The following is a 12836-nucleotide window of genomic DNA, read 5'->3' on the forward strand; positions in this document are numbered from 1 at the left end:
CTCCATAGAGAGCAACTTTCTACTAGGGGGAGTGGTTTGAAGGGAAAATGGGATATGCAGCATCATTTTAAAACAACCAGAAATCGCCATGTCTCCTTCAAACGAAATTGCGTTAAGAAAATTTTTCACCCGAAATCGTCAGCAAAAGTTTTCTTGGGGGAATTTTCAACTAGAATTGAATTGTCTGTGGTGGAATTTTCCTGGTGGAGGGGGACCTTTCCGTTGGAATGACTTTACATGGAGGGATTTTCCGTGAGGGGAAAGCATTTTCCATGGATGTGGAGCCGGATTTCCCGGCATTGTTTAAAAACAATCAGAAACTAAATAAAAAACAAGTTTGTTTTCAGCTGAAAGCAAGGAACAACATCCAAACTTAAAACGAACAGAAATCATTGCGTATATGAGGGAAATCACCCCTCCTCAACACTTCGCTCTTTACGCTAAAGTTTGACTTTTTGTCCCAATTCTTTAAGACTGACTCCTGAAACACAAATACCCTCTGAGACCATACTGGCTATGCATGACGCATGAAAACAAAGAAAGGAAATAATAAATGAAAAGAGACAAATCAAATAGGTGAAAAACGAGGTTTTTATCAGCCAGTAGCAAAATATGAACAAAAAGCAAATATTTCGACAAGGACCTCCGCCAAGTCGTCCTCAGTGCTCAAAAAATGAGAAAGAGGAAAAAGAAAAAAAGAAACAAAGAAGAAACAACAGCAAAATCTAACCTTCTTAAGTGAACTGTACGAGAGGAAAAAAGACACTGAATCAAACAACAAAAACCAACTTGAAATCGATGAAAGAGAAGTTACCAATAAGATTGAATAAGTATCCTTTGCCTTGCAACAGATTTCGCCTGTCTACAATTTCGGTTTTCATTAGATATTAAATAAAAAAAACAAGTTTTTTTTAGATGAAATTAAGGAGCAACATTAAAACTTAAAACGAACAGAAATTACTCCGTATATGAAAGAGACTTTTCCTCCTCAACGCCTCGCTCTTTACGCTAAAGTTTGACTCTTTCTCTTAACTCTATTTTTGACCTTGGCTCTCCGCACATAAATAATTAAAACAAAATTTGCATATTAATTAATTGCAATTAATCGGATGATTTTGAGAAAAAAGGAGTGATGGAGGAGGCCTAGTTTCCCTCCAAGTTTTTGATCACTTAAAAAAGCAACTAGAACTTTTGGTAAAAAATATCCGTAACTTACGAATTAACTTACGTAACGAACTTCTACATTCGTATGTTTTTATTGCGTATATGAGGGGGTTCAGCCCTCGTCAATACCTCGCTCTTTACACTAAAGCTTAGATTTTGTCCCAATTCCTTAAGAATGACCTCTGAATCACAAAGGCGTTATAAATAAAATAGTTGAAATTACTAAAAATACTTTAGCGTAAAGAGTGATGTATAACGAGAAGGTAAACCCCTCATATGCGTATACCCATCAACCATTACCCATCAACAACGAGGATAACGATTGCATGAACACAAAATTTCAATAGATAAGTTCCTCAGATTGAAAAATAAGGAATGATTTTTTTTTTTCATTTTCAGAATGAATTTTCTTTCTGAAATTTCATTTTCATTTTTATTCATGAAAATTTCATTTTCATGAATTTTCAGAATGAATAAAGAAGAATTTTTTCAGATTGAAAAAATAAAAGACAATTTTGATTCAGCTCTGGCCGCATATATATATGAAAATCCTGATCATTTAGTTCTTTTTGAAGAGGCAACTTTAATATCTACCGTAAATGGCCCACCGCAATCTTTTAAAGAGGCAATGGAGATAAAAAAACAACAACATATAATTAGAAATTTGGCTATAAATAGAGACACGGGGGATATTTCCTTAGTCCCAATTTATAACAATTTAATATTAAAAGACTCTATGAATAATTTCACCCAGTCTAATTTAAGACATCCTGTCCTCATATTTAATGAAAACCGAAATTGTAGACAGGCGAAATATGTTGCAAGGCAAAGGATATTTATTCAATCTAATTCGTAACTTCTCTTTCATTGATTTCAAGTTGGTTTTTGTTGTTTGATTCAGTGTCTTTTCTCCTCTCGTACAGTTCACTTAAGAAGGTTAGATTTTGTTGCTGTTTCTTCTTTGTTTCTTTATTTTGTTTTCCCTCTTTCTTATTTTTTTGAGCACTGAGGACGACTTGGCGGAGGTCCTTGTCGAAATATTTGCTTGTTTTTCATATTTTGCTACTGGCCGATAAAATCCTCGTTTTTCACCTATTTGATTTTTCTCTTTTCATTTATTATTTCCTTTCTTTGTTTTTCATACGTAACACAAATACCGTTTAATTAGCATAAAAATCTTCTTGAATTTAAAAAAGAACTTTAGTGTAAAGAGTGAGGTATTAAGGAGGGAACAAACCCCTCATATCTGTTATAATTTCTGTTCGTTTAAAGTTTGTTAAAGCTGGGGATTTTAAGCTCGACTGTCGAAAATGTCTTGACTAATGTCTACATAGATATGGGTACCCTCCCACTAAATTCAACGTGAATGCTACGTATCATTTAGTATAGGAGATAAATGTGTCGTAGAAATAAATTTTATTTAGGGTAAGTAGCTCAGATGCTAAATATGCTAGAAGTATCTCAGATGAATCAACTTATGGTAAGCTTTGATTTAGTGTACTAATATTTCGTGGAACACAAGTCCTTAACACGAAGTGTTTAAATGCGAGTTAGATGTGCATTACAGAAAAGTGTATAAGGTAGCTTCGATCTTATCCCTAATATAGATTGGCCTGTATCCCTAAAATAGCTAGACTACATAGCCCACAAGGGCTTAGGTTTGAAACTGCACTTTAGGCTAAAAGGAATACAAAGTAGAAATGAAGTTTAGTAGGAGATGGTTAACTCGTCGATCTTGAATTCACAGCTTTATTTTGAATGAAATTACAAAGAGGTGCTCACCAGCAAACTCAACTCCGTTGATTGAGTTTTGTGATGAATCTTAGGCCGGAGAAGCAGCATCAGATAGAATTTTAACTTCAAGTATATCATTTGTTCAGGAATCATTTGTATATCATTTGTTCAGAAATTCACTCCATCTTTTTGACGTATTTAATATTCCAAATCTTTACATTAAAAGAGGGTATATGTCTATTATATAAGACACACTTGAGAAATTGTATCGCGAGGATCAGACAATATCCGGTTTTCATGCTGTCTATACCAGACAATTACCTTCGGCCCTTTGCAAGCTACATTATAACTATTTTTAAATTAAATATCTAATTGGTATTTTGGTTAGGTTAGGTTACGTATTTAATATAATGCGCCCTGGGTGACCCCCCTCCATAATTCTTAGTGGTAATTTTCATAATTTTGTTAGTAAAGAATTGTATTTTCATCTTATTTTGTTTTGTTTCATTAGTATTTACCAAACTTCACTTCTCGAGTGTGTATTATGTAATAGACAGGTATGTAAAAGTGAGTAATGTCCATATTAGTATTACCGAGAGAAAATTCGGTTTTTATAAGAATGAACTCTTTAAATGAAACTAAGAATACGAGCAATATTTTATATATTATATATGACTAAAATACCTCATTTCAACCTATCCAGGGACTATGGTAAATTAAAAGGCTTTAATGTACGTCTGAATTGCAACTAACATTGGTATTAGCATAAAATCTGAATGACACTAAAAAATAATGCAATCGTCAGGTCTTAAACGGTCCTGTTCAAATTGCATATATATATATATATATATATATATATATATATATATATATATATATATATATATATATATATATATATATATATATATATATATAACTACACATTCAACTTAGTAGGGTCATATGAGCTAACTGAAGTTTCTCCTGTTCTACAATCCGATTTTCCCGTGATGGATGACGAAAGAAGCAGATTGATCCTCCGTGGGGGAGGACTTGACCTGGATATGACAGGAGGATGTTCCTCTAAGGCACCAAAATCTAATAGAATCTGTTCACTTTGTTTTACTAAGGAGTTAAGCTCATTTGTAGCGTCATGGATCACTTTTAGTGCCGTCACAGAATGAGGTATTTGTACTTTTGATTGCACAGGAGAATGTTCTTTGAACTCTTCCTCAAGTTTTTCAAAGTCTCGTGTCAGGCAGTCAATTGTTATTCGTGATCTAGATGGGGAGCACCTTGACGATATGCTCAAGTCCGACTTGGAATCCAAACTTGATTGTTTTGACATGAATTTTTCCATGCCCGCACGCTCTCTTTGCAGCAGCTTATCTTTAGCCCAATTGGAATAAGATGTGGCAGAACATGCTTCTTTAATAGATGTCTCTATAGTAGTTAAAGTTTCTTGAACTGTTCTGAGAAGATTTTCTGTTTCCATGTCTGCTGCACTTTTTATGTCAGTTTGACTAAAGGAGAATTGGTTTTGATCATTTGTAGATGCTGGTCCTATAACTAATGACATAGACGATCTAGTTGATGCTGTGATTAATTGTACTGGGGACTGTGATGGTTGCTTTACAACTGGTGACAGGGGTTGACCACTGCCAGTAGTTATGCTTTTCCTTGGACTATCAAATATGTAAGGACTGTTTGGATGAGAATTCCAACGCTCAACAAATTGTTTTAAATTCTCTTTTGTGAGATCAAGCTCTTCTTTCTGTGTCTTTGGCTTGGGTGGTACGGGTGGTTTGTCTTTTTTGTTGGAAATCTTAGGAATATATTCTTTATCTTTCACTATTTCTATCACTTCACTCTCATGTATAAGTAGTGATTGATCCTGTAATGGTATAGGTGGAGGTGAAATTAACCTGGGCAGCTCTATTTCTTCATGGATTGGGCTGGGGGCTACCAGTGGAGGACGTTTTCGAAGCCATGGATGCTGGAGACATTGCGACGCGGTTGATCGGTTGCTAAAAAAGGATGAAAAGTATTAAATTTCCTATTGCTCTTACAAAACAAATAAATGGTGAATCAACTCACGTGCAATTGTATATTTTACGGATTATTTGAGTTACTCAAATATTTTTAGTGTTGAACAAACAGTTTTAGTGTCGGTGAGATAAACACTGGATGCTTATTTTTAACTACAAAGAATTAGCTCAAATTAAAATGAATTCATTGAACCAAAGTATAAGAACCTAATAAACAGCTTTTGACCGAAAGCTAGTGTTCAGAGGTTAATTAAATTTACATTTTTTTTTTGATTACTTAAGACTTAGGCAAAAGAATCTGTAAAAGTTTTTTTTTATATTATTCATGGGTATAGAAAATAAGACTAATAAAAATGTGTCCAAAATAGGGCCAAAACATGTTTTTATACTTTTTTTTTACATTGAATTCAAAATCTAGAAAATGATCTCAAGTATATAATAATTTTATTTAATTTTAAAAATTTTTTGTAGGTCATGTGCATGAATAAAATAATTTAGCTACAACTACTTGATTTGTTTCACCATATTAGAGCAGCTTAGTAGTAGTCACACTATGTTCATGCTCGACCTTTGTGAACATTAAATAAAAAAAACTTTTTTTAAGGGATAGTAAGGAGCGACATTAAAACTTAAATTGAACAGAAATTACTTCGTATATGAAAGGGGATGCTTCCTCATCAACGTCCCGCTGTTTACGCTAGAGTTTGACTCTTTCTCTTAACTCTACTTTTTAAAACAGTAAAAAAATTTTGCATAAAGATTGGGGTGTTGATGAGGAAGCATCAACTTTTATATACGAAGTAATTTCTGTTCGTTTTAAGTTTTAATGTCGCTCCTTACTTTCCGTTAAAAAAACCTTGTTTTTTTATTTAATTTCTGAACGCTTTTGAATCAATGCATGTTTTGATTTTGGCTCACCGCAGATGAATAATTAAAACAAAATTTGCGTATTTATTTTTTTTGCAAAATGACTTTCTCATAGTTTTGATCAAATGATGTTGAGAAAAAACGGAGTGGGGGAGGAAGCCTAGTTGCCCTCCGAGGTTTTGGCTACTTAAAAAGGCAACTAGAACTTTAAATTTTTTTACGAATGTTTTTATTAGTAAAAGATATACGTAACTTACAAATTAGCTTACGTAACGAACTTCTGTATTCTCATTTTTTATTACGTATATGAAGGGGTTCACCCCCTCGTCATTACCTCGTTCTTTACACTAATGCTTAAATGTTGTCCCAATTTCTTAAGAATGACCCTTGATTCACAAAAGCCGTAGAATAAATAGTTGAAATTACTAAAATACTTTAGCTCAAAGAGCGAGGTATTAGGAGGAGGTGAGCCCATCATATGCATAATAATTTCTTTTCGTTTTAAGTTTCAATGCTTCTCCTTACTTTCAGTTGAAAAAACTTTTTCATATTTATTTTTTTATTGTTTTTTTTTTAAATAATGCTAGAAAATCCTGCGCTCCCTTCATGAAAATTTTCTTCGCACATGACAAATTCCTCCAATGAAAGTTCCCCCAACATATCCCCCTATTCTCAACCCCCCCTCCTAACCTGAAAATTCCCCTGAAAACGTATGTACAGTTCCAAATAACCATTACTATACGTAAGCACTGGTCAAAGTTTGTAACTTGTGGCCCCTCCAACGGGGACTGTGGGGGAGTAAGTCGTCCCCAAAGACATAGTTATAAGGTTTTGTGACTACGTTGAATAAAATGGCTATCTCAGAATTTTGATCTGGTAGCTTTGGGAAAATAATTAGCGTGGGAGGGGGCCTAGGTGCCCTCCAATTTTTTTGGTCACTTAAAAAGGGCACTAGAACTTTTCATTTCTGTTCTAGGACCACTGGGTCGAAACGATCACCCTTGGAAAAAACAAAACAAACAAAAAACAAATAAACACGCATCCGTGATGTGCCTTCTGGAAAAAAAAATACGAAATTCCACATTTTTTTAGATAGGAGCTTGAAACCTCTACAATAGGGTTTTCTAATACGCAGAATCTGATGGTGTGATTTTTATTAAGATTCTGTGACTCTTAGGGGGTGTTTCCCCCTATTTTCTTAAATAAGGCAAGTATTCTCAGGCTCATAACTTTTGATGGGTAAGGCTATACTTGATTAAACTTATATATCTAATATCAGCATTAAAATGCGATTCTTTTGATGTAGCTATTGATATCAAAATTTCATTTTTTTGAGTTTTGGTTACTGTTGAACCTGGTCGCTCCTTACTACAGTTCGTTACCACGAACTGTTTGCTATATGGTTACAGTATCTTCAATGGGATAAAATATATAAAAAAAGATTTCTTTAGTTGTTGAAACTATCTTTAGGGAAAAAACTCAATGTTCTTACATGCTTTTCAATCCAAATCTCACCATTTAATCAGTCCCATTACAGCCCCCATTTCACGCTATAATGTATAAACAATTGGACAATTCCTCAGAATTGACTTTTGTGTCGAAAAATGGGACTAGAATATGGCTCGGTCATTGGTATTACGATTTCAAAGTAAATAAACATAAACAACTAATTTTCATCTTTCTTGGTGTCCTAGAAATGCGGGAGAATACATTCGTTGGATAATAAAAAGATTTCTACTATTCTGGTTTATTTCATGTTAGCTACTTGCACGTTTACATGAGTCTGAAGCCAGGACTATGTTAAAAAGACTTGTTTTGATTAAAGGAGGAGTGACTTTTAGCACATGTTATGGATACAACATGCCTATGAGGGAAAACACCTAAGAAATTACCATAAAAAAGATACCATTCGATGAGAATATAAGGTGCGAGATGTATAATGTAAATGGGTGTTACACTGCATGTGGGCAGTAAAATTTTAAACAGACATTTTGCTTTGAAGTATGAGCAGCATACAGCATGTTCTAGGAGGTAGGAAAATATGAAGGACCTCCCGTAGACTGACACTCTCTTAACTACTAAACATACCTTAAACTTAGCTTATTTATTTATTGGAATATTCAAAATAAAGCAAAGCGCTAGTTAACTTTCCAGAAAAAAAAATCGTTCATTATAAATACCCTTCAAGAACTTTTTTCCGCTTTGTGACAGTTAGCTCAGTTTCTCTGCTTTGAAAGTACTTGAATTAACATCAGTTTTTTCCTTCTCTGTAAATTAATGTCATTCACACCTATTAAAATCAGTTAAAACAGATTTTAATTGTCAGATTTGTTTTTGTGTTTAAAAAATACATTTATTCTCATCCCAGGTTTTTTCATTTTGTCCAAACAAGTGAAAGTTAAAAAAAATTGTCAAAAGCACTAATATAAATATTTACACATTTTATCTTAGTTTTGTTCGATCAAACATGGTAATTCATCCCCTGAGGGGGGGGGGATTAGTAGCCCCCTCAAGTTATTCCTTAATAATAATTTATGTACGCTCCAAACCTGAATTACCATATTACCCAATATATTGTCAGTAAATTTATCTCAACTCCAAGTGATTCTTCAGAAATGTAGGTATCGAACAAAAAACATCAAAATTACAATGTGACTGATTACCTGAATTTCCCTAAGAGATAATGTAATTACAAACCAACAAGCTGAATTTCAGATACCTCACACTGATTCAAGAAGAACCAGTTATTGATCAGATAGATCGGTTGTTTGGGGCTTAGGAACAAAGGAGAATAGCAAAGACAATACACCTATGATGAAAAAACTACCCTGCTAGCTCTTAAGGTAGCATAGCTCCTTTTTACTTCGTGGTAGTTCGTTGTACCCCTTTGTTGCTATTTATTTACCCCTGTGCAAGGGAATTAAAAAGTCCTCGAGAAATGATGAAATATAGGGCGAGATGTAACAATTTAATACGATGGAACTGCCCCTTTAGTTTGAGTAACGTTGCTCGTTATTGCTTCATATAAATTTTATAAAATCAACTGGTAAATAAAGTTACATGCCCTGGATATGAATTTACGCGAACCAAGTTGTACGTGACAGGGACAAAGAGCCTTTAAGCAGCACCCAATGAAAATATGTCAGAGATTATTGCCTAAGAACTGAAATATATTCATTGTTGTTTCAATGATTGACAACCAATTAAAGTAATTTCTTAGAAAACAGTGCCAGTGACAGGACACTTTGTAAATGACATTAAGGCCTGTCTAAACAGTTGAGCAGATATAAAAGTATTTTCCAAGTTACTTCTATTTAAGTGTCCTTGGAGCATTTTTGAGGGAACTTTCCTGAAATACAAACTCATAAAAACCCTATTTACAGTTTTTTTTTTTATGCAAGACAAATTTTTAAAACAAATTTCTCATTAAATTTCTTATTTCGAAGTTTATTTTCTCTAACACGCTTATAAGAGGATACGTTATAAATTAATTGACACAAATTTAGATAGTTTTAAACCAAAAATGTATAACTATCTTCATGTGAATAACAAGAATCAGATCAAACTAGAGTACTGTGGTTACTAAACTAATTTTATTTTATAAAATCAGTCCCAGGAAAACTACTGAGTCAAATATTTTGCGCTAAAAATGTTGGTTTTGAAAATAAAATGATGTAATTTATGATCGAAGTGTCGAAAAGCATTTTCACCAAGTTTTTTTTTACAATAGTCCAGGTTAGTCCAGGTTAGCAATGTTCTTTTCCTATTTAAACTCAAAATCGAAACCTGGGAAGAGAAGATTCCATTACGACGTTCATTTCCTGCTTCCATGCCAAGTTTTACTATTCTGCAAACTGTCACCTTGTTCTAAAACAAAATGCCCACTTTTCAAGCCAACAAGAAATAAGAAATTGGCAAAGATTCACTTAATCATCGTATCTTCTGGATTGTTTGAAAACAGTACATACTTAATTGTCCTATGGTTCTTTCGATAAATCTTACAAAACCTTGATACAACCATAGATGAACGAGCTATAGACTTTAGTGCATCCACCGGTGTTATATGCCATGTGCATTGCAAACACATGACTATACTTACATCAAAGGACAGATTTGACAGGAAAAAATCGTACAACAGAATTAGAAAATTTATCTATGACACTGAATAGAAAGAGAGGATCAGTTTTGTTTTTTACATAAGATATTAGTCCAGGATATGTAGCATTAAAGCTCTTTGTTCTTAAGGCGCTTATATGTAAAAGCATTTTTTTTAGCAAATATTTCTAAATAAGTGAAAAATGGAAACTGAAAGAAGATAACTAGCTTTACTAAGATATCAAATATCATTTTAGTTAAATTACAAAAGCTTAAACCTTTAAATTATTCCACGAACTTATTTATGAATGATATCTATTTAATCCAGTTATACTTTTGAACTTGAACAAGTCAGCATAAAAAAAATTGAAGCTTAATCAAAATCAAATTTCATCTCAAAGGCTGATGTAAAAAGCAGTTTATTGGATAAAAATGACCATTACTAGCTTGGAAAACTGTTTGTCTTTCTAGCCCCGTATGCCGTATTCCATAGGGAGAGAAAACTTTAATTTATAAGAACCCATATTCACAAAAAAAAAAAAAAAATCATATCAAACAGATCTGCCATATGAAACTCTATACAGATTATAGGGCTAATATTTTAATATTTTAGCTATCTGGTAGGTGAAATTTTTTTTATAGCTATATATTACATAATATTCTTTTGAGAACACTTATTCATACGACGAGCGAAATATGATAAAGTATAAACAGATTCGAATGTAAACGTATTATGTCAGTTAATTTTGGATTCTATTCATAGTCGTTTTTCTGCTCTGCCCGGTGTGTTCATCAGGTGCAAGGCAAAATTTGTATACCTTTGAAGTGATGACGAAAATTTATCACGTGCCAGAATAACTATGTGGCGCGTAGAAAAAGTGTGTTTTTCTCCTTGGCTTGAACACGCGTGTATCTGGCCTTAAAGAAATATTACTGCCATTCTTCGTTTTACATACAAGGTATGCTATGAATCAATAAATATAATCATTTATTAAGTTGCAATAAATAACAAAACTATTTCGCTGTATCCCTTTTTTCCAGCTCTTAGATAAGTTAAGTTCTTTCGATTTGCAAATAGACTGATCTACTGCTTAGGGGTGCTGATTAAGAGTGTTTGTAGTAGAACACTAACGAAATGCAAATTACTCTAAGAGACTTTTTCATCAATGTTTTCATGCCAGCCAAGTTTTATTTCAGCTTCCGAAACAAAGCAACTGGATAATGTTTGTTGTTATTCACCAGTGCCAGGAAAATGCTATTTTGTCCCTGAAAACTTCAATCAGCAGAAAAAAGAATAAACAATCATCTCAAAATTTGACACAAAACTTGGCATTGACGCAGTAAAAAATAAATGCCGGTGAATTTTTACTCATTATTTGCAGACGTGATTTTTTACAGTTAATGAAAACACATGACTCTTGAAACGGAGACATCGGTGTGATTTCGTCAAAGATACAATTCTCACCTCATTTCCTTAACGAGCAAATTCGAAATAAATTCTTTAGCTTCTTTGCTTATGTCATCGAAAGCCTCATCATCAAAGTCGTATCTGGCAATTGTCACGTTTGCCATCGTTTCAACGTCAGAGTCTCCCATGAAAGGCGACAATCCTGATAGCCTGAGAAGAATATATTTTGTAACCTTTGACATACAAGACAAGAGGAAAGAAAAAGAAAATGGTGTGACTGTGTTAAATTCTCTAAAATACTTTACGTTGGTTTAGAAATTTTGATGCGTACATTTTGGGAAGATAATTTGCAATTATCATGCGATAAATAAATATAATTTCAAAATTTTTTCCCATAGAATTTCTTAAATTATTTTACTGTAATTTAGGTATTTTAGGAAAAAAGCATGATAAAAAAAATTCGAATTTTCTAACTACGAAATTCTTTGACGTTCTCCGATCTATTATCATTTTAGTTACTGACGTATAATAGCGACCAACTTTGTTCTTAATCTGTAATGATACCGGTTTTCTGTGTCCACTCAGGAATAATCAGCTTAGCCCGAGCGAGATAAATTACTATGCCAGTATATTTTAATTGAATATTCAATGTTTGGTTAGGTATTATAGGCAGAGCATAGCATTACCCAAGAAAAAAGTGATGTGGGCACAATGTATTATTTATTTATCTTTCTTTTGTTTTTGTTTTTTTCGTTTAGACCAGGGCACTATATCAAAGGAGTTGTCGTAGAAACTTTGAAAAGTGCTCATTTAATTGGAAAGTGGAAGGGCTTGTGCCCTTTTTAATAGTCAAAAGGGATCGGAAGGCAACCCACACCACTCCCTCTGCCACCGTTTCCCCAAACGCTTCCAATCAAAATTTGAGATAGCTATTTTATTCAACGAGGCTGAATGGTCCGGAAATTGTGTTTTTGAGGATGATATCCCCACTAAGGCCCTCAGGGCAAGGGCTATAGGTTATGCCCCGGGACATATAAGGTTTATACAGAAAGGGTTATCGTATAAATTTTGGAAGGGGCTCATTGGATTGGTAATCAGAATTTTTAGTGCACTTTTAAGATGCAGAGTAATGGGAGGGTGGATACCCCCCTCCTCACACCTCGTATTTTCCCAAAATGCTACTACTGCTACTACTAATAATAATAGCTCACTGCAGCACCAAGCCGCCTGAGGCCAACACAGCTACGCCCGCTCCTCCTCCAACCTAATCTATTTATAGCCTCCCTCTTTACATCCTCCCAGGAAGTTCCCATGCTTTCCGTGTAGACCTGCGGAAGACCCGCTTTCCGTGTAGCCCCAGGCGGTTGGCCAAAAAGGACAATCTTCAGTAATCTTTCATCCTTCATCCGTAGAATGTGGCCTAGCCATCTCAACCTTTCTTTCATTATAGCCCTGGAAAACGGGATTGAACCACATTTTTCGTACAGCATACTGTTTGAAATACGGTCAGTCAGCCGGGTACCCAGAACAATCCGTAG

At 34.0% G+C, this 12836-nt stretch overlaps 1 protein-coding gene across 1 annotated transcript in view; it reads right to left on the reverse strand.

The window, feature by feature from the left end:
- Positions 1-3817: 3817 nt before the first annotated feature.
- The window catches only part of LOC136034808 (uncharacterized), a 64390-nt gene continuing 55371 nt past the window's right edge, over positions 3818-12836 (reverse strand). The window contains exons 6-7 of the mRNA XM_065716232.1: positions 11356-11508; positions 3818-4907 (exon numbers count right to left, since the gene is read on the reverse strand). Of these exons, the coding sequence (XP_065572304.1) occupies positions 3818-4907; positions 11356-11508 (1243 nt within the window). The remainder of the gene's footprint in view (positions 4908-11355; positions 11509-12836) is intronic.

This window comes from Artemia franciscana, chromosome 2, assembly GCF_032884065.1.
Source record: "Artemia franciscana chromosome 2, ASM3288406v1, whole genome shotgun sequence".
Classification (NCBI taxonomy): Eukaryota; Metazoa; Arthropoda; class Branchiopoda; order Anostraca; family Artemiidae; genus Artemia; species Artemia franciscana.